Here is a 25,125-nt window from a genome sequence, read left to right as displayed (position 1 = left end):
AACATGATGCTGAACTTGAATGAAAATTAGGACTCTACAGTCTGTGTAGGTTTATGACTAGCTACAGTCTGTAGGTTTAAATTATGACTAGCTACAGTCTGTGTAGGTTTATGGAAAATTCTCAGTGACTTCCTAATACATAATAGGATGATCTCACTGAATGGGCTAATACATGTGTCACTCAGCAAGACACACCCTGTAATGTATTTAATGCAACAGAGTCTGAGCACAACTTCAAATTCTGCACAAAGCAGCATGGATAATTCATCTCATTCTATAATTAGACAGAAATTCTAATGACCTTTTTTGGTATAAACCATACCACTTTAACAAGGATTTGCAATGGTAAAAGTCTTACATTTTAGACACTGCAAAAATAACGGATACATTTGAGTGCCTGGTTTAGTTTTAACGTGGGATTTGAGTTTCCGTCAGTTTCGTATTTCCTGACAGCTATAGCCAGTTATTGAGCTTTCAACTCCCTTTGTTACATTCCACTGCTGGAAGACTTTGAAAGGTCCCTTAGCGAGTCATTGTAGGATTTGTGAGCATGCATGCCCATTTGTTTTCTGTCTGAGCATAGAAATGTATGCATTCATAGATCTACATCCATCTATCCATCTATCATCTATACATCTATCCTATATGCATATCTATCATAACGATGCATTCCCCGGTAGTTATCGTTTGAGCACAGGAGTGCACATGCTGTAATCACATCTGAGGCATATTACTTCATGGCATTCTAAAGCCATGTCTCTACACGAAAGAAGCACTGCAAACAAGAGACACTGCAGGCCAGCAAGAGAACATGACTTATAATAGTCATTTGAAACTAGCAAAAGGCACAGCCCCTTTGACACCTTTGACCACAAACCCCCAAAATGGCACTTTAAATCATAGTGAACTCTCCCTTTATCATGCTACACTTGACTACTGTCACTACTGTTGAGTCATAGCTTGCTGCAAGGTTTTCCTCATTTCAATTTTTTTTTTTTTGCATGTTACAAAATACCGCAATACAAAGATACAAGATACTGCAAGACTTGCCCCTTTCGCACCTGTCTTCATCTGGAGGGGAGATGCTTATCAAGCAGTGACACGAAGACAGTTGCGAAAGGGGCAACTGCAAGACAAGGTTGTTCAGTTATTGTAGTGAATACGTTCCACTAGAATTACAATGCTGGGCTTAGTTGAGATCATTCAGAGTGGACCAACACACCTAAGTTCAATATTTAATTCTAATTTGAATGTCTATTACTGACTTGATTGATGTTTTTGAAGCCTCGTTCTATTGTTTTCAGAGGAGGTGGTAAGGCAAATATGAAGAGAGTGTTACTGTACATGTAGTTTATACCAATTAAGCTCAATTCTTTAAGTGTCACCTCAAACTTGTGAAGGCTTAACAGTTACAACATTTAAAGGTGCTTTGCTTCTTTGATTAGAAAGGACTTTGGCGTGCTACTCTATATAAACATCATGGAAGTCTCAAAACACATGGTCCCCAGGTAAAGCCACACCAGCCGTGTAAGGAAAACGTGCATTCAAATGAGCCGTTTTGACTTCTGTGATTTTGTGACAAACAACTAATCGATTAATCGACAGATTAATTGACAATGAAAATAATTGTTAGTTGCAGTTGCAGCCCTAATTGAAATGGTAAAATGTCCCTTCTCAAAACATAGTATTACAGATGCATTACCAAACTATATATTAGATTCTGCAATGACATTACATTCTCCAGTACCCTCAAGTTTGCTAGAACTGTAGAAGACCAAGTGTTGATAAAAAGCAGAAGTGGGATGTTGTTAATTTTGTTCTTTGTTCAGTTACACTCATTAACCTCAAGTATGTCACGCCAAACTTGTAAAGGCTTAAAGGAGAATTCAGTTTTTTTACACCACAGACCTTATTTCCAGCTTAAAATATGATGTTTAACTCACCCAAATAACTTTGGTTTCATTCGGATGCCCACAGAAGATATTTAGCTCAGAGTAGGCTCCTCAAACAGGCTATAACGGGCGCAAACGGGGCAAGCTGCATGCGCTCTGTAAATTACACATTTTCTGTCACGCCGCGATCCATATCCTCATTATATGATCCATAAACACACGTGAGGCTGTTTGTATGCCTCCGGGCTGTTCTGGTCTCCTCATACGAGGTCTCTGAATCCAAATCTCGTTCGTCCCGTTCAAGTCTCGTGAGTTTCCACACAGGCTGCTCTGAAGTTACCTGCGCAGTGCACAGCACAGGAGCCATTCCCCTGCGACTATTGTCTTGTTCACAACAACTACCGATTAGCAATTACGTGGCTTGCCTTCCTCCTCGGTGGGCATAGGGTTACAGCGTCCACATGAACACCACCAATCACCATTTATTCTCGGCCGTGCAGCGGCTGCCTTGTTCGTCCTGCTGTTCCTCGCTCTCTCTCCTCGTCCGCTCTTCAATTTCGGCCAACTCTTCAAGCGTATACTTGACTTGAACGGGACGAACGCGATTTGGATTCACAGACCCCGTATGAGGAGACCAGAACAGCCCGGAGGCGTACAAACAGCCTCACGTGTATTTATGGATCATATAATGAGGATATGGACAGCGGCATGACAGAAAATGTGTAATTTACAGAGCGCATGCAGCTTGCCCCGTTTGCGCCCGTTATAGCCTGTTTGAGGAGCCTACTCCGAGCTAAATATCTTCTGTGGGCATCCGAATGAAACCAAAGTTATTTGGGCGAGTAAAACATAATATTCTAAGCTGGAAATAAGGTATGGGGTGTAAAAAAACGGAATTCTCCTTTAACAGTTACAATATTTAACCCTTGTGAAATACAAGTGACTGCGTTGTCTATCTTTCAGTGGTACTGTAGTAGTAAATGAAATGGCTGTGATGGTAAAAATGTATTACTAAACTATACATTCCGTTCTGCAATGAAATTACATACTCCAGTACCCTCACGTTCACTAGAACGGTATAAGACAAGTGTTGATGGCAGAAGTGGATTCCCGCCCCCCCTTTTTCCCCCGTCTAGGACGAGTTCAGACATGATGTTGATTATTGCCACACCTTGCATGACGCAAAACCATGTGTGTTGAAACACCTTAAACCTGCCTTTACGGTCTGGTGTCACTGGCAAATATAAGATGTTCTGATCAAACACTGCATCGCTTCAGCTTAGAACAATTTCAACTAATCATTACAGCCTCATCAACCTAGAACGACCACACTGCGGATATATGCCTCCGCCAAAAAGTGAGCAGTCGACATCCATGTCTGTCCAGACTTTGACGTTTGAGCCAAATGTGGCGAAATTCCGTCGCGGCGTTCCTGAGAAAATGCATTAACGAGCTATAAAATGGTGTTCGTGAGGTCACAGTGACCTTGAACTCTGGCCTTTGACCACCAAAATGTAATCAGTTCATCCTGAAGTCCAAGAGGACGTTTGAGGAAAGTTCAGAGAAATTCCGTGAAGGCGTTCCTGAGATATCGCGTTGACGAGCTTGAAAATGCCATTCGAGAGGTCACAGTGACCTTGAACTTTGACGTTTGAGCCAAATTTGATTAAATTCTGTCAAAGCGTTCTTCAGATCTCGCGTTCTCGCGTTAACGAACATCGGACAGACAGACAACCCGAAACCATAATGCCTCCGGCCTGGCTATTGCCGGCGGAGGCATAACAATGATGAAGTTGGCACACAGCATTGTCAATGCACTGTGCCAACTCCCGGATCCACTAAATAGAAGCAGTATTCACTCTACGGCCACAGGGGGGATTAGTTAGATCAAGGTTTCAGGATGCTTCTGAAATGGATGCCCCCTCCAACTTCTTCTTGTTTGGAAAAGAAGCCTGGTCAGAAAAGGATCATTCACTGCCTCTGCTCAGGTACTGTGGGGGCACATACTCATTGTCAATAATTCAGCACAATGTCTCCAGTTTGAAGTTTTAGATCCACCACCTTTTAGACTTTAATATATAATTCATGTTTATCGTTTTTTTTATGGGGCAGGTATCACTGGGTGCCACGTTTTTTCAGTCTCAGGAGAAGGGTGGGAATTTTTTGTGTAGCCTACATCTAGCCAATCGGGAGGCAGACTTCATTTTCATATTATAACCTGGAGGGCAGTGACATGGTTCATATTGCACCAAGTGGAAAATTTTCCTGACGGTAAGCTGCAAGGTATCTGTTCATAACCTGCCACCATTCCACAGGGGTCTGCTAAGTGCACGGAGCCTCGGGAGAGAACACTGAATTCTGTATTGGCTGCCTGATGAACGGTGCACAGCTGGATGTCACCTCGACACTCCCAAGTCTGTCAGAGACTTTCAAGAGAGCAATCGTCACCACGCTGGGAGAGCTGCTACGACTGGCAGGACCTGCTTTACAAGTGTACAGGTGGGCCTTGGCTTTGCTGCGTGGCCATCAGCACACTGACTCCAGAAATGCTCTCTGGGAATTTGGGATTATATGGGATATCCGTGTTACAGACAACAATGGATGGTTGAGTTCTCTGGGGGGTGATGGAATGTATGAGACCAGACTCTGTTAAAGAAGCGCTTTACAACTTCAAGGCATTTATTTGTCTTAAAGAAATACAAAATACAGACACAATACTCCACAGAAAGCAACACTTTCTCAGGCAGCACAGCAGCCTGAGAGGCACTCTCCTACACTCCCTGTGCACTCTCTCCTGGGGGCACAGCCACTGTCTAAGTGGGCAGGGGACGTCATGCAATGGAGATTTGTATATGGTGTAATAGCTGTGAATGCTTTTATCCCTGTGCTGAATCACCAGTCAGTCAGCACCACTCGGGAGACGCTTTTCTGCTCTTTTATGTTGTGTCAGAGGCTAAGGCCTGTTTTCTACTCATTTCATTGTTTAACGCCAAGAGGGATTTTTTTTTCTTTCTGTGTTTGTTTTTATTTTATGGACATTATTATAAGGAAAGAAATGTCAGTTGTTTCACTTTCTCCAAGGTCTTGTTAGAGCTAGAATAAAAGTGTCTTTTGTTTGCCTTCTGCAAAGCAATGAGATAGCCTCATGTTTGAGAAGATATTTTGTTTTGTCACAGGGGAGTGGGTTGCATTTTGTGTTAGGCCGATACGACCGCAGATGGGAGGTGGCTGACAGATTGTTTTTTATGTTTTGCTCTTTGTTTCCCCTTTATTTTGCGTGTGTGTGTGTGTGTGTGTGTGTCCTTTAGCTCTCAAATTACTATACCAACAATCTCTCGGAGTCTACTGGCATTTGATACTGGTGTTTTGGTATCTTCCGTGTTCAAGTGCACGTTGATACATGCTTTTATCTCTCAAAAGCTTTAATGACAATGATTTTCTTCACATATGGAGCAAGTTAAAAGACGCTAGCCGTGAGATATTTACATGCCACAGATGTTTTTATTTGCTGCCCTCTTTACATCCCTACTAAAAAGAAAGCTGTTAAAACATGTGACCTTTTCTAAACAGCGTCTATGAAATGCCACACATGGTAATAGTAAAGCAGTTAGTTGTACGGTACAATCTTTAACAGTAGCCTCCAGAAATTGAGGCATTTATGGTGTACATATGTTTGTATTCATTTTAGTGCAAACTATGTAATGTAATGCTATTCAAATTACATAATTTAAATACAAATAATATATTAAACATACTTCATAATAAAGCACCAAGCTCCTGTATGAAAAACATGATTATTAGCAATGTGGTCTTTAATATAAAGTGTGATGCGTTGAGAGTCAAGTACATTCAATGATCTCTCAATCTCTCTGTCCAATGTTCCCTCAGACGCTGCAGTTATTACCTCCACTGTATGCTTTAATGCAAAATGTATTGAAGTGAGCAAATTCCTTGATCATATCCTGGCTGCATTATCCAAATAAATACAAACAAAGAATACAGTAAAATGTCAGTGCCCTCAAGCAGCTAAGTGAAGAAGTACAACAATGAATGAACTGAGAAAAAGTAGGCTAAAAGCATGACCACTGAAGGTTTTCACAAATCCATGGAGGTGTCTTTCAGAGGTAAGTACATCGTTCTGGGTCTTAAGGCAACGATCTCAGAGCAGGAATTATACCAAGACCAAGAGGTCAGTGCCGTGGATGCCCTGGACATAATGTCCCTTCTAAAATGAACCATCCATAAGGCCAGTTTGGGCTGCCCTGTTTTGAACTGGCCGTTATGCCTAAAACAAAAACACTATCAGTAGCAGTAGTCTGTATATGAGGCATTTATAAATTGTACCATACTGCAGACACACTGTGGGGCTCTTAGGGGACATCTGTAATAGAGCTCAACAGTCACGTGGCACCGTGACGTCACCTCGGGTTCCGGAAGAGTATTTCCCCATTCATTGTTCTTAATCACTTACTTATCTAAAGAGTTTTAAGCCTGCAACCAAGCTAACCAGTCTGCTAGAGACTCGTGGGTGACCATAAAACATTTGATTCAGAGTTGAAAAAACATCGTTAAACAGAAGGAAAAAAAAGTGGTGGGTACAACAATAGTGTGTAGTACATTATTATTTTAAGAGTAAAGGAAAGTGCAAATCCCATAATAATCCATTACGGCATTTCCGGCAAATCAGATTAGCGGATGATTGAGCGACAGAGCTTTTCAGCCAGTGGGAGAGTAATCCTAGTGACCTCACCTCATGTAATCCTAGTGTGACGAGCACAAGTGTAATCCCAGCGTGACGTCCGCGTGACGCACTTGCCTATATGACACCGATAATGTCGTCAGTGCCGAGGCTATGACGTAGCAGTATTTATAGCCATGCTCAGTGTTAGATGATGTCATCATTCCTACTATGATGTCATAGATCACTGATGATGTCGCAGACGGTGATGATGTCATGATTCATAAGTGTCTAAATCATGCCTCTCGGATGGTCTCACTGATGATGTCATAACACAAGGTGATGTCATATTCGGGACCTATAAGGGCTTGCTCTGCAGGTCCTCTGCAGTTGTTCATAGACTAATCTCACGACAACCGTCTGCAACAGTTCCCATCTCTCGAACCTTGCAGACCCAGCTATCAAGTTCCACAGCGTTCCTAGTTATCGAGACTTCAGTTACCAAGTGTGTCTTGGCCATCAAGTATCCGCACCTAAATCCACATGTCTCACAGCAACTCTAACACTCAGTGGGTCATCGTTCTCTTTCCCTGATCTTCTGGTCGCTGTACCCGAGCCGACCGCATCCCATTCTCTGAAAGCTGTGTTTCGAAGCTGTGTTTCGCCTTCTCAAGCTGCCCCATTCCTCCAGATCCTGCTATCAAGCCATTCGCATCCGCGGGACCACTCACCCCCGTTCACTCTCTCAGCATGTCGAGCTACGAAGACGAAGACCTCGAGGCGCAGTACCAATTCGAGCTCGGGGCATCCAGCTCCGACGAGGAGCTGGATGATCAGATCGTCATCGTCATCCGACCAGTGACGACAACATCCGAAGTCGGTCCCCGGGCGCTGTACGAGAAAGCGACCACTGCTCCTGGCCTGCCCCCCGGAGGAAAAGGACAAAGCCAGGATGGGTTAAATGCAGAGGACAAATTTCACCGGCCACTGTCAGCATGTGTGTGTTTGTGGCCCTCCGTGCATGTGTTGATATATAACCGTGTGACAATAAAGACGGGCTTGTCCGTCTGAAATCGTGTTTAAAAAAATCGTGTTTAAGACATGCCCGTCGAAACATCCCAGCCCGGGTACGGGATGCAGCAGGCTTCCCAGCCGTCAGCCCCGAGCGCTCATCAGACGGCGAGCGGACGGCAGCAGGCTTCGGCAGCACCGAGCGCATCTCAGACGGGGGATCTCGTCGATGAGAGCAGGCAAGTGGGGCCTGCGCGCGGCAGGGGAAGGGGGCGCGGCCGAGGAAAGAACGCAAAGGGGGCCGCGTCACGAGGACGAGCAATAACTCGCAGTCGCGCGAGGGGCGAAGTGGGGAGCACTCCGGGCCCGAGCACGAGCGTTCGGGAGGAAGCAAACGCGCGCCCCCGTGAGGAGCGCAGCGGCTCCGGCCGAGGCATATGGCAGGCCAACAGTGCCGAAAATCTCCTCAGGTTTTCCATCCTCTGCGGCGGGTCCCCCGGCCCCACCCAGCCGGCGGGGGGGAGGGGGGGTTGGCCGCAGCCATGCAATCCATAGCAGGGACCCTCAGGTCCAGGCTTGCCTGAAGTCCATGCGCCCAGCGCAGCCACCAGCCCAGCAGGCGGTGCCCTTGCAACCAGCGGTGCCTGCAGCGCAGCCCAGCAGGCTCCCCGATCCAACCCCCATGCCTTATCCACTACTTCCCATGCAACCGGCGGCGGCCGCAGCGCAGCCCAGCATGCTCCCCACTCCTCCCACTCACCCATTCCTTCCCATGCAACCAGCGGCGGCTGCAGCGCAGCCCAGCATGCTGCCTACTCTACCCGCCATGCCTTACCCATTTTTTCCCATCCAACCGGCGGCGGCCGCAGCACAGCCCAGCGTGCCACCTGCTCTTCCCGCCCAGACGTATTCCCTGGCATCAGCCCTGCCCGCTATTCCTTTTGGTAGGCGTTACATTCCCCTGTCTGCCGGCATCTCTTCTAGGCTAAAGTCCCAAATCCTGCAGGGCAAGGACGTCAACTTAGTCAGCATTCTCCTGCCTTCCCCGGAATGCAGCAAGAAAATTACGGGCGCGGACACCGGCGTTCTAAGTTCGTCCGACCCCCGCCTCCCCAGGGACCTCTCCATGACGGAGTTCACGAGCGCGTTCGGAATTTTCCGCGACGTAATTTGTACAGTGTACCCCGAACGCCGAGCCGAGCTGGACAGATATCTGGCAATAATGGCGGATCTCGCCTCGAGATTTGGGAGGGGCGTCTTCTACCAATATCACAAAGCCTTCTCCCACAAGGCTGCCCTGAGCATTTCCGAGGCTAACTCCCGGTTAGATTGGTCCATCCTGGACGGTGAGTTGATGACGATGCTGGGGGGGGCGGGGCAGGTGATCACGTGCTTCTCCTGCGGCGAGGCAGGGCACACGGCTCCTCTCTGCCCAAAGGCGGCCTTCCAGCCGTCCGCTAGCTGCGACGGCGCACCCCGCTCTGCCCGCCAGGCACAGGTCCCCAGCGGGTCCGACTCGGGCCGTCAGGTGCGTGCCCAAAACTACATGCCCATTTGCAGAAATTTTAATGAGAACGTGTGTACCCTCACTAACTGTACTTACCTGCATGTGTGCACCGACTGCAGGGATGCCCACCCCCGCTCCGTCTGCCCTCGAAGGATCCGCCCCCAGAGGCAGGGCCCCACCACCAAGAAGGACAGAACGAGCTTTTAACAATCCTAAAACGCCACCCGTCCACGCCCATCGACGTCCCGGCCCTAGCGCAGGAACTTGCTCACCACCCCAATCACGTATTCGTAGATTATTTACTGTGCGGCCTCTCTCAAGGTTTCAGGGTCGGCGTAACCACAGCCCCCACAACCTCCCTTGTGTCAAGAAATTCGCAATCAGCCCTGAAGGAGCCCGAGATAGTCTCCCAACTGCTCAACAAGGAACTTTCCAAAGGATTCGTAATCGGCCCCTTCAAGTCCCCCCCCTTCCCGGTGTTCCGGACAAGCCCAATAGGCATCGCCACTCGCAAATATTCCGGAAAGAAACGGCTGACCTTCGACCTTTCCTCGCCCCACCACGGTTCCATCCCTAGCATAAATAGCCTCATTCCCCCCGAGCCCTTTTCGCTCCATTACGCCAGCATAGATAACGCCATCCACCTCATCAAGCTCGCGGGGCAAGGCGCCTGGCTCTCCAAAGCAGACATCTCGGATGCCTTTAAGGTCATGCCCATCCATCCCTCGCAATGGGCGCTGTTCGAGGTTAAGTGGGAGTCCAGGTTTTACTTCGTGGTCAGGCTCACGTTCGGTTGCAGGAGCAGCCCCGCCATCTTCAACTCGCTGTCAGAAGCGCTATGCTGGATATTGCTGAACAACGTGCGCGTCCCCGCCGGGGGGGTTTATGCAAAGGGCTAAAAGGGGGGTTTTTCTTTCTCAATGCTAGGGGGGTTTTGGCTAAAAGGGGGGTTTTCTTTCTTAACACTAAATCAGCGCGCCGAATTATGCCGGATTGGTCGATCACCCAGCGCCCGCTGTAGCGCTGCGGCCACCCCCGGGGGGCTTCTAAGTCAGCGCGCCGAAGCTCGCCGGATTGGTCAATCACCCAGCGCCCGCTGTAGCGCTGCGGCCACGCCCGGGGGGCTTCGTAAGTCGCAGCCGCCAAGTCAACCGGTCGGCGACAAGCGTCGCATTCCGCCCAGCGCCCGCTGTAGCGCTGAGGCAAGCAGACCGGTTGGCAGTTTGGGTTTTCTTTCTTTTGGGGGATTCTCTATTCTAGTCCGAGCAGATGCCCTCTCTCACCGCAAGAAGAGAGGCATCTTAGCGCGGAGTCATTACGCCAAAGAACTAGTCGCCATGCTGCCATGCCATCAGAATTAGTTGCCATACCGTCCCATGCCATAGATCTTATCGCTCTGCCATACTATATATATAAAGCTTGCTTGTTAACACTCTACCCTCTGGTCTCTCATGATTGAAATACTCTTCCGGAACCGTGATGTCACGGAAGTGTCAAGTGACTGTTGAGCTCTATTTGTAGCTACAGAAAACAACCTGGGTTACACTTCAGTCATTGTGTTAGTGGACATCTAACTTACTGTCTTACATACAGTATGTGCTGTATCACACTGCAGCACTTCATTTCTCTATTAGAATATTTATTTTGTTGAGGAAAAAGGACTAAAAAAGGATTTTAATAAGCATTGGTTTTGGCCTTGGTGCCCTACACTGTACATTTTGGCCACGATGCCCAAATAAATGTGTATTTATCAAAGGCCCAAGTGACCCTGTCCTAAAAATGACTTAATTCCAGGCCTGAGATTGACTCCAGTCCTGACCTGGTAAAAATCAAACAGTTAAGTGTATGTTGCTGTGTGTGCATGACAGTGTGTTAGGTGGTGAAGGGCGGGGAGGTATACTAGCCCTCTGTGTCATCCCTCCCACACGGGAACTCGGTTATCTCCTTAGCGATGCGTTCCGCTATCGCTCTGCTGCTGGCGATAATCAGCCTCCGAGACATCAGATCAAAGGTTCCTCCTGGTGTAGCAAAACAAAACAAAAAACATGGAGCAGGTACTGTACATCACTGTCTCTGTTTTGATTGAACGTAAAACTAAATTTTAATTAGCGTGATCACTATAACCAAAATAACTCACAATATTTTATTTCTTTATGTTTGCCGAGGGCAAGCATGATCATTGATGTGGCTAAGAGACTGTAGTATTTTCACTTGGTCCTTGATGAACTGCATGTCTGACATCCTTTATAGGCCAGCTGATGCCCGTAAGTTAGCGGCGCTGCTGCGGTTATTTTTCAGTGCTGTTGCGCTGGAAGATTGATTTGTGCAAGCGTTTCACAAGCAAGTAGAGGATTAATTTTCAAGTTTGCTTGTTTACTGACACTTTACAACATTATTTGATTTATGTTTTGCATATAGTTTGTTCAGCTTTTTCATTTTAGGTGGGCTTAATGCTTAGCTTAGGTTGTAACATTACCATAGCAGACCTTGCTAAGTGTATGTTAGCAGTAGTGTTAAGTTGTAGTAGTGTATTGGTAATTTTTTAGTATTGGTAATTTAATTTGATTACATTATTTGTCTAAATGCTCACCACTGGCAAGTATGCAACTTGTCTTAATTAAGATCAGTGGTTAATGGTTCGTTTTTTTACATGATCAAAATATCATTGCTACATACAGTGACACCACAGAGTATGTACTGTAATTGTAAGACCATGGTTGAGACAGACTGGTAGCCTGTGTCTCATGCCAGTGGTATTATTACAGCTTGTGTTTCTCAAAATCGAGACGGTATTTCTCATAAACGTTACTTCCTGTTGCAAAGAGGATGTTGCCCATCCCTGGCAGCAGTTCATGCATTGTTTTGACAGCAAGAAGGATAGCCAGTAAAAATAAGAATGATTAAATAATCATGATAGATAAATAATTAACAAACAATAATAATTATTAATATTTAGCTGTTTGCAGCTCTGTTCCTGTTTTGGTCTGTAAAGCAATGTCCCTTTGTGCCGTGAAGCAATCCATCAGCTTTCCTGCAAAATCACACCCAGTTGCACACAATGTCAAATGTAGCGTAGACGCTAGTAGAGGTGTCAAATTTGCTCTCCATTAGTTTGTTTTTCCCGGTGATTATATCGACAGTGACATCCTAAAATGAATGTGGTAATGATTTCTTCTTGAGTGGTCTTTGAAAAGTTTGTCTCCGTGACTCACCTGAAATGTCCATAATAACTCCTCCAGCTTCAGTGATGATTGCTGCCCCTCCAGCCATGTCCCAGCTGTGGATGCCCATGTGGTAGTAAGCATCAGCCCCTCCACACGCCACCAGACACATGTTGACTGCTGCACTGCCCGGGCAGCGGATACTGTGGATGGAGATTGGAGCTTTGCTGTGGATTCTAATGTGTTACACTGTTGCCTTCCAGATGCTTTACTTAACAAGCTCCGTTTACACTGTGTGTGTTTCAGAGTTTTTCCTGGCTCAGAATGGGACTTTGGGGGGTGATTACGCATGACAGTAAACTTGCGCTTACTGACATGTGTAGCCTACATTTGACTTTTGGTTAGTGTCAGGTTATCCTGAACACAAATATATCAGTCATTGTCAAAAATTATGGAGCAATGAGTTTTCACAGCAACACATGTTTCAGACATAGTCATTTCAACATACAAATGTGAGAGTTTAACTTTGAAATTCTCTAAATTGATACAGTAAATAATGCTTGATTTTCAGTCGGTGTGTAGTCAGAGATGTCCTGATCTCAAATATATCAGTCATTGTCAAAACTTATGGAGCAATGTGTTTTTACAGCACCCCATGTTTTAGAAAAGGAAGCCATTTGAAGGTACAAATGTGGGAATTATTTAAAAGCTTGATTTTGAGTTAGTATGAAGTCATGGTTGTCCTGAATTCAAATATATCAGGCGTTCGGGGGTGTGGGTAAAAACCTCTTTGGGGGCGCCAAAAAATTCTCTATGCAGGAAAAAAAACTCTGATGTGTTTGTGATTGTGTTCCTTTACCCGTGTACAGGGATGGTGAGGATGGTGTTGATGTTCCCCATCATTATTTTGAAGTGCTCGGGATCTTTCTTGAAGCCCATTTCTGTCAGTACCAGGGACTTGGTAATATCTAAGAAGGAAATGCGAGAAAAAATTTCACTCAACAAATCACACCCTGGTCACGCTGGTGAGGGAAATACAGTTCTTTCATCAAAACAGAATCGCACTGTGTGATGTAGAACTTCCCTCCAAAGTAACTCAATCACTCTGCAGCTCTGAGCTGTAACTGTTATTGGACGAGCTGGCAAGATGAAAGCCTTGCTGTGTAATCATGGATAATGCTTCCACCTGGTGGATTTGTTGACAACTGCAACACCAAAGCCTGATAACATGTCAATATGAACAGGGCACCTTCTTGTCCAGACACTTTGATGGGGACTCCATTACAGAATGCTCCTTTCCCTTTCCGTGCTGTATACATCTTGTCCTCAATGCAGCTGTAGACGATGCCAAACTCGATCTGACACCAAGATACAGCACAGGAAGACACTGCTGATTTATGTGGTGTGGGAGGATGGCCAACAATAAAAAGGCAGCAATACACCAAGAGGTGTAACAATTATAACAGCAAAACCACTATTCATCCGCCATTCTAACAATATATATTTTGATATGTGTAATACTGTTTGCTTATTGGTACAGTAATGACAGTATGTGCATGTTGATTTCAATTAAAATGTTAAAAAATTGTCATTGACAGATGCAGTGTGGAGGACAAAAACAAAAATGTATAATTGAATCACAAACAAACAAAATCTAGCAGTACCTCTTTCTTCACAGTGAAGCCAATTGATACAGAGACAAAAGGGAACCTGGAATAAAAAAAGAAAGAAAGAAATGCATAAAGTAAGAGAACCCCTTCAGGATTTGAGCGCAGAGGAATCAATTTCATAGGTAGGCTAATTATCCTTGACAGAGGTCATTCTAAGAGAGAATTAGAGTAGAATTAAGGAGCTACATATTTTGGGCAGCATTAAGATTTCAATGGTTGATAGCGTATAGTTATGATATAGGAGGCTTTGAAATGCCAAGCTAAAGACGTACCTGTGAACAAAGTTAGTAGTCCCATCGATAGGGTCAATGATCCATGTAGGATTGTCACTTAGGATACTGGGGGCGCCTGCTGCCACTGATTCCTCCCCTATGAAGCTTCAAAAAGCACACAAGCCATACACAATTCTGTGATCTCAACTGTAAAATGACTATTGGCCTTGATATTGCATATCTGCTGCTGTACATTCACTGTTCCACTACAGTCTGTTATGTGTAGGGATGGGCATTTTAAGCAATTTAAATAGTCGAGTATTCTCCTTCTATTATGAACGAGTGCTCGAGTACTCGCGCTGGGGGCGCGGGCTGTGTGATTACTATGGTAATGACTGAGCAGTGGTAATATGCTGTGTATCGGGCTGTTCACACATAACCTTTGCATTTTTGCATGGAAAAAGCGCTACCTGGAGCATTTTTGTCAGGAGAGGGACTGACTGTGATATTAGGTGACGCTAAGCTAACATCTAAAGCCTACCTTTAGACAGTATCTCCGATGGTTGGATTAGCGCTTTGGAGCAGACAAGTTGTGAAACAAGCAAAGGCATTTGATTTCCAATACATGTCCATTGTTGCTGAATAGTGATCACCATGATGCGATTGTCTCCCAAAAAGTGATTCTTTCTCCACATTTCTTGTGACTAACGTTATGGGAAACGACAGTGTAGTCAGTAAACTAGTGCAACGTTTTGAATGAGTTTTATCGGGCGTGCGCTATGAAGAAGCGTGCTTCTCATTCGGGAGAATATCTCCAGCCACCATTTTCGGGAAGAGCTGGAAAACTTCCGGTTAAAACTTTCAAAATAATGTTACTTAAACAAAAGTAATCAAAATACTTGTTGTGATGTTATATGGCATGAAACTGTGGCTGTAACGCATTACTCAAAATAAATAAGGTTACAATAAGCATTTTATTTTGAAAGCAACAAAGCGGATGACGTACTTGGTACATTCTGGCTGACTTGACGCCTGATAGAGTTTAGTCACAAGAAACCCAGGCGTGTTCGTTGAATGGGAGGGAAACACAGCGAGACCGGCCGTGCAGTTCATGCTGCCAGATCCACATGACGATGCGTGCGTAGATATTCTAGACCATTTTTAAAGGGGTGGGGAGTGGGGCGAGTACCCGAACAGCAGAAATGTTACTCGAATACTGACGTTATGAACGAGTGCTCGAGTACCCGAGTACTCGCGCCCATCCCTAGTTATGTGATGTAAATATCTGAGTATTTTTTCCCCACATACACAGAAATAGTTTTCACTTGCCTGGCTGAGTGGCAATAAAAGAACGTGAACGTGTGCATATGCCCACATATATAGTGAAGGACTCTCCCCTCCAAGCTATATAGCTGTCTAAGCTAAAGCAAAGTGAAATGAGACGACTAAAGTCAAGGGTTGAATGAATAATATACGCTGCTGAGTTCAAGAACATTACATGAAACACCATTGAGAATGAAATGGCTGGTAAACTGATACACTGGATAAAAACCTGCTAGTAAAATATTCTCCAATGAATATGATCAAGCAGCACAAATAACATGTCTCCTGTGATTTGCTAGCGATGAGGCAAGGTACCTGTGGGTGGGGTACTTCTCCTTGATTGAGGATATAATGAGCTCTTCCACCTTCTGGTCTGTCTCGGTCACCAGGTCCACCGGAGAGCTCTTCTGCATGATGGCGATGTCCTTCTGGAGCGCCTCGCGGATCATCTGGCAGACACACCACAATGACAAACTCAGCGAGGGGATTTCTCCGGATGACTGACTACATCTGCTACTTCAATTATCCTGTTAACGTGTTTTGTGTTGTGATTGCACATGGTCGGCCATGCCATAGCCTCAGAACTGATACTCCTCTTTCGTTTATCGGAGTCTCAGCCAACCCCCCGCAAATTCCACTGTGGGCTCCATTTTAAAAGGCCCTACCTACTCTTTTATACATGTAGCAATCACAATAAAACAGTAATTGCCTTAAACCCAAGGTTGTTGTCCGTTGAAACGGGCTATTCGTGTTCTTGAATATTGTGTGGTTTTCAATATCGAGCTGTTTTTGTCACGCCAGAGAGCCTGTCACGGCCTGTTTTTCCAATTTCCGCACCATCTCTGCTCTTAAACAACCGGAAGAACAGAAATTACAGGCTCTGACATGACAAAAATGGTTCTGTATTGAAAACCATGCAATAGTTAAGAACTTGAACGGACAACAACCTTCGGTTTAAGGCAAGTACTGGCTTATTCTGAATGCTACATGTATGAAAAAGCAGGGCCTTTTAAAATGGAGCCCACAGTGGAATTCGCAGTGGGGTTGTCTGAGACTGAGAGAAACGAAAGAGGAGTCAGTTCTGGGTAGTCTGGAGCTGTTTCCACTGCTTCGGGACCTGGGGGCGTAACCAATGCGCAACGGCCGGAACCGGAATCCGGTTACTGGATACGTGTGCGCCAGAAAAATCTTCCGTGTAGCTAGAGCCTGATAACACGAGGTGACTAACGTTAAAAAGTTACATCGTACATAAAACAAAACGTTGATGCAATATGGCATCGCCGCCTGTTCGTGGCGACTAGTTATCCTACACAACTCGAATCTGGGTTTCAACAGGGGAATGATAAAAATGTGGCACGTGCCACGTATCCGGTTTACATGTTCCGGTTCCAGTGTCTAGGGCGGAAATGGGTGCCAGGCTCTTCTCCTTGGGAAGAGCCTGGTGACGCGAGTGTTAGTTCTGGGGGTAACCAAGCCATGTCACAGATGACAAGCTGACAAGAAAAAAAAGAAAAAAAAAGCACAACAGAGGCTGTACTTCCTACGCCAGCTCAGGAAGTACAAACTGCCCAGGAGCTGCTGGTACAGTTCTATACTGCCATCATCCAGTCTGTCCTCTGCAACTCCATCTCTGTCTGGTTTGGGTCTGCCACCAAACAGGACAAGCGCAGACTTCAAGCACAGACTTCCAACAGACAGTCAGGACCGCAGAGAAGATCATCGGTGCCAACCTGCCCTCCATCCAAGACTTGTACTTCTCCAGAGTAAAAAAAAAAGGGCAGGAAAGATCATCACGGACCCATCTCACCCTGGACACGACCTGTTTGAACTCCTCCCCTCGGGCAGATGCTTCAGAGCTCTGCACGCCAAAACCAATAGATGCAAAAACAGTTTCTACCCACAGGCCATTACTCTGCTGAACACCTTAAAACCACTTAAACCATACAGCCACTCACTTAATTTATGTTCATTGTTCACTGTGTTCACTGTAAACTCAAGCCTCGTTCACATTGAACAGCATACAACTGTACCGTGTACCGTGTAATATCTGCATAATCCTTGTCTACTAAACTTGTTGTTTAGTGTTGCACATTTTACTGCACACATTTATTGTACATTCCCTTATATATTCATATTTAAAATGCAATCCCTGTATAAGCCTTGTTTACAAACCTACATAGCGTTGTTGCACTACTGTACATCCCCTTATATATTCATATTTAAAAATGCAATATCCGTTAGGATGATGTCATCATTCCTACTATGATGTCATAGATCACTGATGATGTCGCAGACGGTGATGATGTCATGATTCATAAGTGTCTTAAATCGTCTCTGATGGCCTTACTGATGATGTCACTACGCAGTGTGATGTCATAGTCGGGACCTATAAGGGCGTGCTCTGCAGGTCCTCTGTACTTGTTCATAGACTAACCTCACGGCAACCTTCTGCAACAGTTCCCATCTTCGAACCTTGCAGACTCAGCTTTCAAGTGCTACAGCGTTCCTAGTTATGGAGACTTCAGTTACCGTGTGTCTTGGACATTAAGTATCCGCACCTAAATCCACATGTCTCACAGCAACCCTAACAATATCTGTATAAACCTTGTTCACAAACGTTGTTGCACACTTACCGTACACTTTGACTGTACACTCCCTAATATATTCATATTTAAAAATAGCCACTTTACTACATTGTATATAGCAGTCACTGTAAAAAGAAAAATTTGCTTATGTCCTACAAAGTATTCTTGCCTTGATCGCCTTGACTATGTGTAACCTTCTTTCTCCTTTTTTATTTTTCTCTATATGTGTGTACTTGTGTACTCTGTGTGTACTTGAGAGCAAAGCTAACCAATTCCTTGTATGTGTTGCATACTTGGCCAATAAAGCTGATTCTGATTCTGTCTATCTTCCAAAAACATGTATTTATTATCTTTACAATGTTTATTACACTTCTTGTTTCTTTTCTTTTTTACTGATCATGGGTATCACTTTTTCATCATGTCACACATGTCAAATGTAACATTAACTCACTATGATAGTGTGATACAGGAAAAATACAATGTTACAACACAATAGCTCTTTACCAGGCCACAGGACTATATAAAAGACAATGATGATGGCACCTCCTCACCCTGCCAGCCTGCTTGGTGATCTCCACACAGTAGTCCATGCACTCTTGCCAAGGATCAGTCATGTTGGTATGGGAAGGGATGTTCACAGATGCACAGACCTACGGGACCGGGGACCCTGTTATGAATAAGCAACGTGTAAGTTACATGTTACAGGCTAGAGAGGTTGCCACATTGAAAACCGGGGAGCGAGCTATCTGGCTGGAAATGCAACCAGATAAACTAGGAAGCAATAGCAGGCTAAGCTAACTGTATAGCTACTGCTAGTTAGCTCTTAAGGAAGAAAGGAAGCCGAAATAAACTAGCGTTATTTTTCGTAATAACCAAGATTTAAAAAATGCTTGCCAACTAGCTATGCCATGACTTTTAACTTACTTTGGTGTGTGCTGCTAAAGACAGCTCTATTTTTCTCTTAGCCGTGCTGGGTGCTGCTCCTGTCACTTCCTCAAAGCTTGGGGGTGGGACTAAACCGTAACTCACACTCTCATTGGTCAATCAATACCAGAGTGTAAACAGCGCCGCTCTTATTGGCTACAACAAAGTAAAGTCTCCCTTCATCATCATCATCATCATCATCATCATCATCATCATCATAATCAGTCAGTATATAAATGGGAGCTAGGGCTCTCTCTGTCTGTCTGTCTGACTGTTTCTCTATTTCGCTGTCCAACTGTGATTGTCGCACTGTGATGTCATAAATCCCACTGTGACATCATCAGTGATGTCATAAATCCCACTGTGACATCATCAGTGATGTCATAAATCCCACTGATGAAATCCCACTGTGACATCATCAGTGATGTCATAAATCTGACATCATCAGTGATGCTGGTGTCATTGGCCACACAGCAGCCGAGCTGCGCAGCGGCTGAGCTGCAGGGCCGGCGAGGCCGCATAGCGGGCGAGCCTAGGAATCGAGCGCACGTAGCGCGCGAGATCCCTAGTCTTATTAAAAGGGAGCAAGTGGGCAATGTTTGTTCTCTGTCGGTTCTCTGTTCTCAGTTTCCATTTTTTTCTCACACTGATGATGTCATAGGCATTGTGACATCACTGATGATGTCATCAGTGATGTCATGTCTTGCAGGAGCCATGGAGTCGTTAGGCTGATTGGGTGCACCTGGGCCCAGTGCACTCGTTGGGTTTAAGACCTTCAGTCCATTCACTCTCTCTCTGTTTGTTTATTTAATGCAGTTTGCTGTCAAGTTATTTTCCATTAGTTTTAGTTAAGAAATTATTATTTTTAACTTTTACTTTGATGTATGACTCCCCTCATTTAGATATTTTTCCAATTTTCTTTATCTCTGATTTGTTACTTTGTGTTCTAAGGCAGTGTTTCCCCACCAGGGTTACGTGTACCCCTAGGGGTACTTGAGCAGCTTGTAGGGGGTACTTGGAAAGATTGGGGAATAAAATGTATTTCCGGCAGGTGTCAACTTACACTAGGCTACTGTGTGAAGAGGTCACGTTCACACATAGCTACAGTAGCATCGACCACAGATAAATGGCTCAAACGTCCAGTTGTTGTCACTCCAGATTCAGGTTTAGGGAAGCTCACTGACAAAAGGAAAAAGAGGCCACGCCCAACACTGGCCCTTCAGCGACAGATACATTTTGTATGGCTTTAGGCTACTCGTGCATCCACAGATCCACCACAGCCACAGTTTCCTTGCGGTACAAAGTACATGCATGAGTGAGGGGGTACTAACAGCATGGCAAAACAGCTCAAGGGGTACATAATACAAAAAAGGTTGGGAACCACTGTTCTAAGGTATACAGTATGTAAGGTCTATGAGGGTAGTCATACACCAAAGTGTATGATGTTTTATTACAGAAAGTGTTTGAAACCCATGAATAAAATAGTCATACATTAAACAGTGGCACTTCAGCATTGATGCTATAGGCACCATGAAGATCAAACTAAAATCTCTTCCTCCAGATACCAGGATCAAACCAGCAGTCTTACAGTTATTCATCACAGTCAGCCTCTTTAGCTCAGTGCTATGTTGCTGCCCCCATTTAACTAAAATGACATAAAAGCTCATTGGAATTGAAAAAGCACCGAATTGCAATCTAATGTGGCCCTCAATGATGTGGGAAATGATCTAATGTGGCCCTCAATGATGTGGGAAATGAAGTGAGAGAAAGGAGGTGAGAAAAAAAGAGTACCACCTTGAGAAAGCCCTGGAGTGTGTCTGCATACAAATTGCTTTTATACTTAAATACTGAGGTATTATGTCTGTCTGTCATTAACACATTGACTGCCAGACGTTTTTCTTTGCTGTAGTTAGCTTCTGCCAAGCCGTTTTTTGAGGATTATGGCTCATTTTATAAGAGCCGAGGATTCGTTTCAGCTTGGAGTTTGTGAACATACAATATCTCAAAAGTACTAATAGAATGTGTACTTTCTCTGTCTAAAAGAGTTAGTTTGTAGAGTTAGTAGTTATGTAAGCATTAGCAGTTGAATACAGCATGGTTTTAGCGTGAAAAATAATATTCAGAGATAAACGGCTTTTTGTGAAATTGGATGGAAGGGTCACTTTAACCATTCATTTTTGGCTCTCTCTCTCTCTCTCTCCCTCCCCCTCTCGCTCTCTCTCTCTCTCTCCCTCCCTCTCGCTCTCCCTCCCTCTCTCTCTCTCTCTCTCTCTCTCTCTCTCTCTCCCTCCCTCTCGAGTTGCTTCAACTCCGCCCTCCGTGGGCGGACAAGCTTGTCACCAGTCAGTGCTTTGCTGTGCCTGCATGTCTGGGCCGCTGTTTGAGGAAGTCGGGAGGGACTCGCTCGTTTGGAGTTTTGGTTGAGAGAAGCTTTTGCGATTCTGGTCATATTTATGCTGCGTGTTTCAAAGTGTGTTCCTGCACCTGTAATCTATCACCCGATCATAGTAGATCGGCTGAATCTATTATGTAAATTTGCAATCCCGCATCGCCAGCAATCAGCGCGAAAAGGAGAATGGCTGGGCTGAGAATGGCTTGACAAGTTAAAAAAATGCTTTCCTTCCTCTAGCAAGGAGAGCACTGTTGCCACTTAGTGGGTCGGTGGAATGGGTTGTAAACGTTCGGTGGCTCCAATAATTATATAAGAGATGTAAAAGGCTTAGATGCACAACCCACCGTCAAAAAAAAAAAATCGATGCCAAAAACGTGTAAACACGTTGTTGGCAGGGAACAGCTGGATTCTGAAAACGTGTTCATACGTTGTTGGCAGTGAATGAGTTAAGCTGATCAAACCCGCTTTGTCATTTTTACAATTATTGGTGTCACATAAATTTATTTCCCCCCATTACTATAGTATTATGTGAAATAGTGAGTGGTTTGGGCACTTCCAGTAAAAGCGGGGGTAATAATGGCAGGGACGATAGCCTACCCTCCCACCTCCAGTGTGTTGAGATCCACCACAAGTGAGCAGGTAGATGTATCTGAGGGGTAGAGAGAGGATTCCATTACATCATTACAACTCAATAAAGCTATTACTTTTTCCAAGGCTTTAGGAGCATGATATTTTCACCCACTTTATCTGTGTCTTGTGGTTTGTTTTTGTTTTCTAGATTCTCTTTATCTGTATGGAACCTGTTTATAAGGTCAAGGTCAAGGTTTACTTTATTGTCCCACTAGGGGAGATTAGTTTTGCAGCAGAGAATACAACAAAAACAGAATACAACAACATTCAAACAAACAAACAAACAAACATGGATTATAAATAACCAACAATGCCCACATGAGTCTGCTTTATTACTAATTCGTCTTTCATAACTGCATAATGTGATATTTATACCTTGTGTAGCGTATATAAATTGTGATTATGTGTGTATAGTGATATGTATAATCTGTATAACGAAGATGTGTTGATATCTGTTATGTACCCTGTAATATATTGTATTGTTGTGCTGGCAACCCTGCCCTGGGACTGCAGATGGAAAATAGCAATTTGCTATAATCTGGTGCAAAGCATGTTTTCTCTCTCAGATCAATGTTATCTTTTGCACATGGTCCCTGACAAATTAACTTAAAACAAACAAACAAACAAACAAAACAAGAACAAACAGCCAGAGCAGGGAATGATATTTCAAACTGATTGCACAACAAATATAAGAAAGGAATGTAAAAAGCGCAAATGTGCATATATGTGCAAAAGTACAGCAGAGACATAGTTGCTATTAAGCATGTTGATGGTGCTAGGGATGAAGGAGACATGATATCTCATGTCATCATCCCAGAAGAAACATTAAAATAATTAATTTTCCTTAGAGAGAAAATACTTTGTTGGACCTTTTTAGAGGTCAAACAAACAGAGGCTAAACACAGTTTGTTATCAAGAACGATACCCAGATATTTTAGGGACCGCAGTGCACAACCCTCATTCATACAACCCATCAAATTGAAAATCTGTTTTGAGATGTTACTGGAGACTGAACACTAGATGGCACTAGATACTTATAGGCAAATATTGGTTCATTCCATTGGCTGCATGCCATTGCTAATCTGTACATTGATTTATTTGAAATCTTTGGGTGCCAGTTTAGCTCGGACATGATGTACACCAGCAATAGAACACTGTGCATGGCAAAAATAGTAAAATTAAGAAATTGATTGCCCAAATTAAAGGTAGGCCTACCACCTACTGGCTTCTAAGTAGTACTGCAAGCACATTTTGAGACCCCAAAAAAAGCTTTCTGACCTGGATTCATGTCATATTGTAGTAAGTCCAATGACATAAACAGGGAAAATGTAAAATAAGATAAAGTAAACATCACACTTCTTCCTCTAGCACCCTTGCCACCCAATCCCAGAGAAAAGTCTGTACTCTTTGCAGGGAGATTTCTAATGGCCACATAATGACAGTCATGTGGATCTACTATTTTGACCAGCAGCCTGGGGGAAAGAAGTCTATCTGTCCTTTAAGAATGTCTCTGCTGGGAAGGAGCTGTATCTGTCTGTCTGTCTGTCTGTCTATCTGTCTGTCTGTCTATCTGTCTGTCTGTCTGTCTGTCTGTCTGTCTGTCTGTCTGTCTGTCTGTCTGTCTGTCACATCCAGACTCTGCAACTTGGACCAGGAAGGAGGACCATAAACATCACTCCCATGGACTCGCTCTGGTCATCATAATCAGCCTTGTATTCAAAACATTGAATCTGGAGGCGGTAAGCATTTATTTTCTTTGTCATCTGGACTTACCACGCTGTGCATTCCTATCTTTTGTTGTGCCAAAACTTGCAGATTGTGCTTAGATTCAATGCGGGAAATTAACAGTGCCTTTTCTTTTCTTTTCTCTTTTTAGCCATTAAGTTATGGGCTAATTATCATCATTATCTATTTATGTCTTCGAGAACAAACACCCTTGAACTGCACTGGCACTGCAGACTTGTTTTGTTGTCAAAAGTTCAGCCTAATGACATGTTATTGAGCAATTCTATACATGTTTGGGGGTTGCCAAATGCCAAGCATTACCACTAGAAAAAAGCAGGAAGAGACTACGTGCCACAAGATGATTAGATTTTAGTCAATTATGCAGTAGCACACAAACACATTGTTGTCAGAGCTGGCCTGCTGCTGCCACGACCTAAAATGACACAAAATGTCTGCAGCTGATCTAGTCAGTCCCAGCTGAACAAGACACAGCGTCTAAGTATGCGTGACTTTGATGCCATCAAGTTTGATGGCGTCTCCACTGATATGACATTAGTGATATATGATGTCACTAATAGTTGTGACCTGGCCACCAGGCTTCTTTCTTGCTTTTGTGGGGACGTAGATGGACAGACATAGGGACAGACCATCTTATAGACACCTCAGCTCCTAGTGGCCATGCCGTAAAAATATCTGGAACTCTGTCTGAAATACTATTGCCTGCATTCACACACACACACACACACACACACACACACACACACACACACACACACACACACACACACACACACACACACACACACACACACACACACACACACACATTGAACTGTCTTCCACTGAATCCATAGACATGGCCCAGTTGTGAAGAGCAGTGACAGTCCATGGTGCCCGTCTCTCCATCATGGCTGCCCATAAGACATTATTGTCCTCTGCGATGTTCAGCCTGACAATATGTAAGTAATTCCTCCTGACTCCACAGAGTGACTGCTTTATTGATCTTGATTAATCATTTTTGTATAAAAAAAATTGAAGGACAAGTTTAAACTTTAAATTCCACCCACAACTGAATATATGTATATATATATAGTGGGGTATACAACAATATGGATCTTTCTTTCTTTCTTTCTTAATTTCTTTCTTTCTTTCTTTCTTTCTTTCTTTCTTTCTTTCTTTCTTTCTTTCTTTCTTTCTTTCTTTCTTTCATTTCTATATTTCTTTCTAAATTTATTTCTAAATTTCTATCTTTCTAAATTTCTATCTTTCTAAATTTCTATCTTTCTAAATTTCTAAATGTCTAAACTTTGAAACTTCGAAATTTCAAAATGTCTTTCTTCCCCCCAGGTTAGATAATACTTATTCTTTCTTCTATCTTTGTCTCTATTTCAAAGACTCTATTATGCTTCTGATGT

At 44.1% G+C, this 25,125-nt stretch overlaps 2 protein-coding genes across 2 annotated transcripts in view; one reads left to right on the top strand and one right to left on the bottom strand.

Annotated features, from left to right (window-relative positions):
• Positions 1 to 10,674: 10,674 nt before the first annotated feature.
• On the bottom strand, positions 10,675 to 19,010 carry LOC310772244 (inositol monophosphatase 1-like). Its single transcript, XM_083631994.1, has 9 exons — positions 18,964 to 19,010; positions 18,591 to 18,706; positions 15,770 to 15,903; positions 14,192 to 14,296; positions 13,914 to 13,959; positions 13,499 to 13,607; positions 13,109 to 13,217; positions 12,301 to 12,452; positions 10,675 to 11,106 (listed from the first exon to the last, which is right to left on the bottom strand). Exons 2-9 carry the CDS (start codon positions 18,651 to 18,653, stop codon positions 10,988 to 10,990), a joined length of 837 nt encoding a protein of 278 aa, XP_083488120.1. The 5' UTR covers positions 18,654 to 18,706; positions 18,964 to 19,010; the 3' UTR covers positions 10,675 to 10,987.
• A 6,102-nt stretch (positions 19,011 to 25,112) lies between these two features.
• Positions 25,113 to 25,125, top strand: part of LOC310770990 (ADP-ribosyl cyclase/cyclic ADP-ribose hydrolase 1-like) — a gene marked incomplete at both ends in the record, with an annotated part of 6,145 nt that continues 6,132 nt past the window's right edge. The window contains one exon of the mRNA XM_083631872.1: positions 25,113 to 25,125. This exon is cut by the window's right edge and continues 103 nt beyond it. Within this exon, the coding sequence (XP_083487998.1) occupies positions 25,113 to 25,125 (13 nt within the window).

This window comes from Poromitra crassiceps, assembly GCF_964638095.1.
Source record: "Poromitra crassiceps genome assembly, chromosome: 2".
Classification (NCBI taxonomy): domain Eukaryota; kingdom Metazoa; phylum Chordata; class Actinopteri; order Beryciformes; family Melamphaidae; genus Poromitra; species Poromitra crassiceps.
The sequence above is the reverse complement of the archived record's forward strand: the minus strand, read 5'-3'. Positions and strand labels throughout refer to the sequence as shown.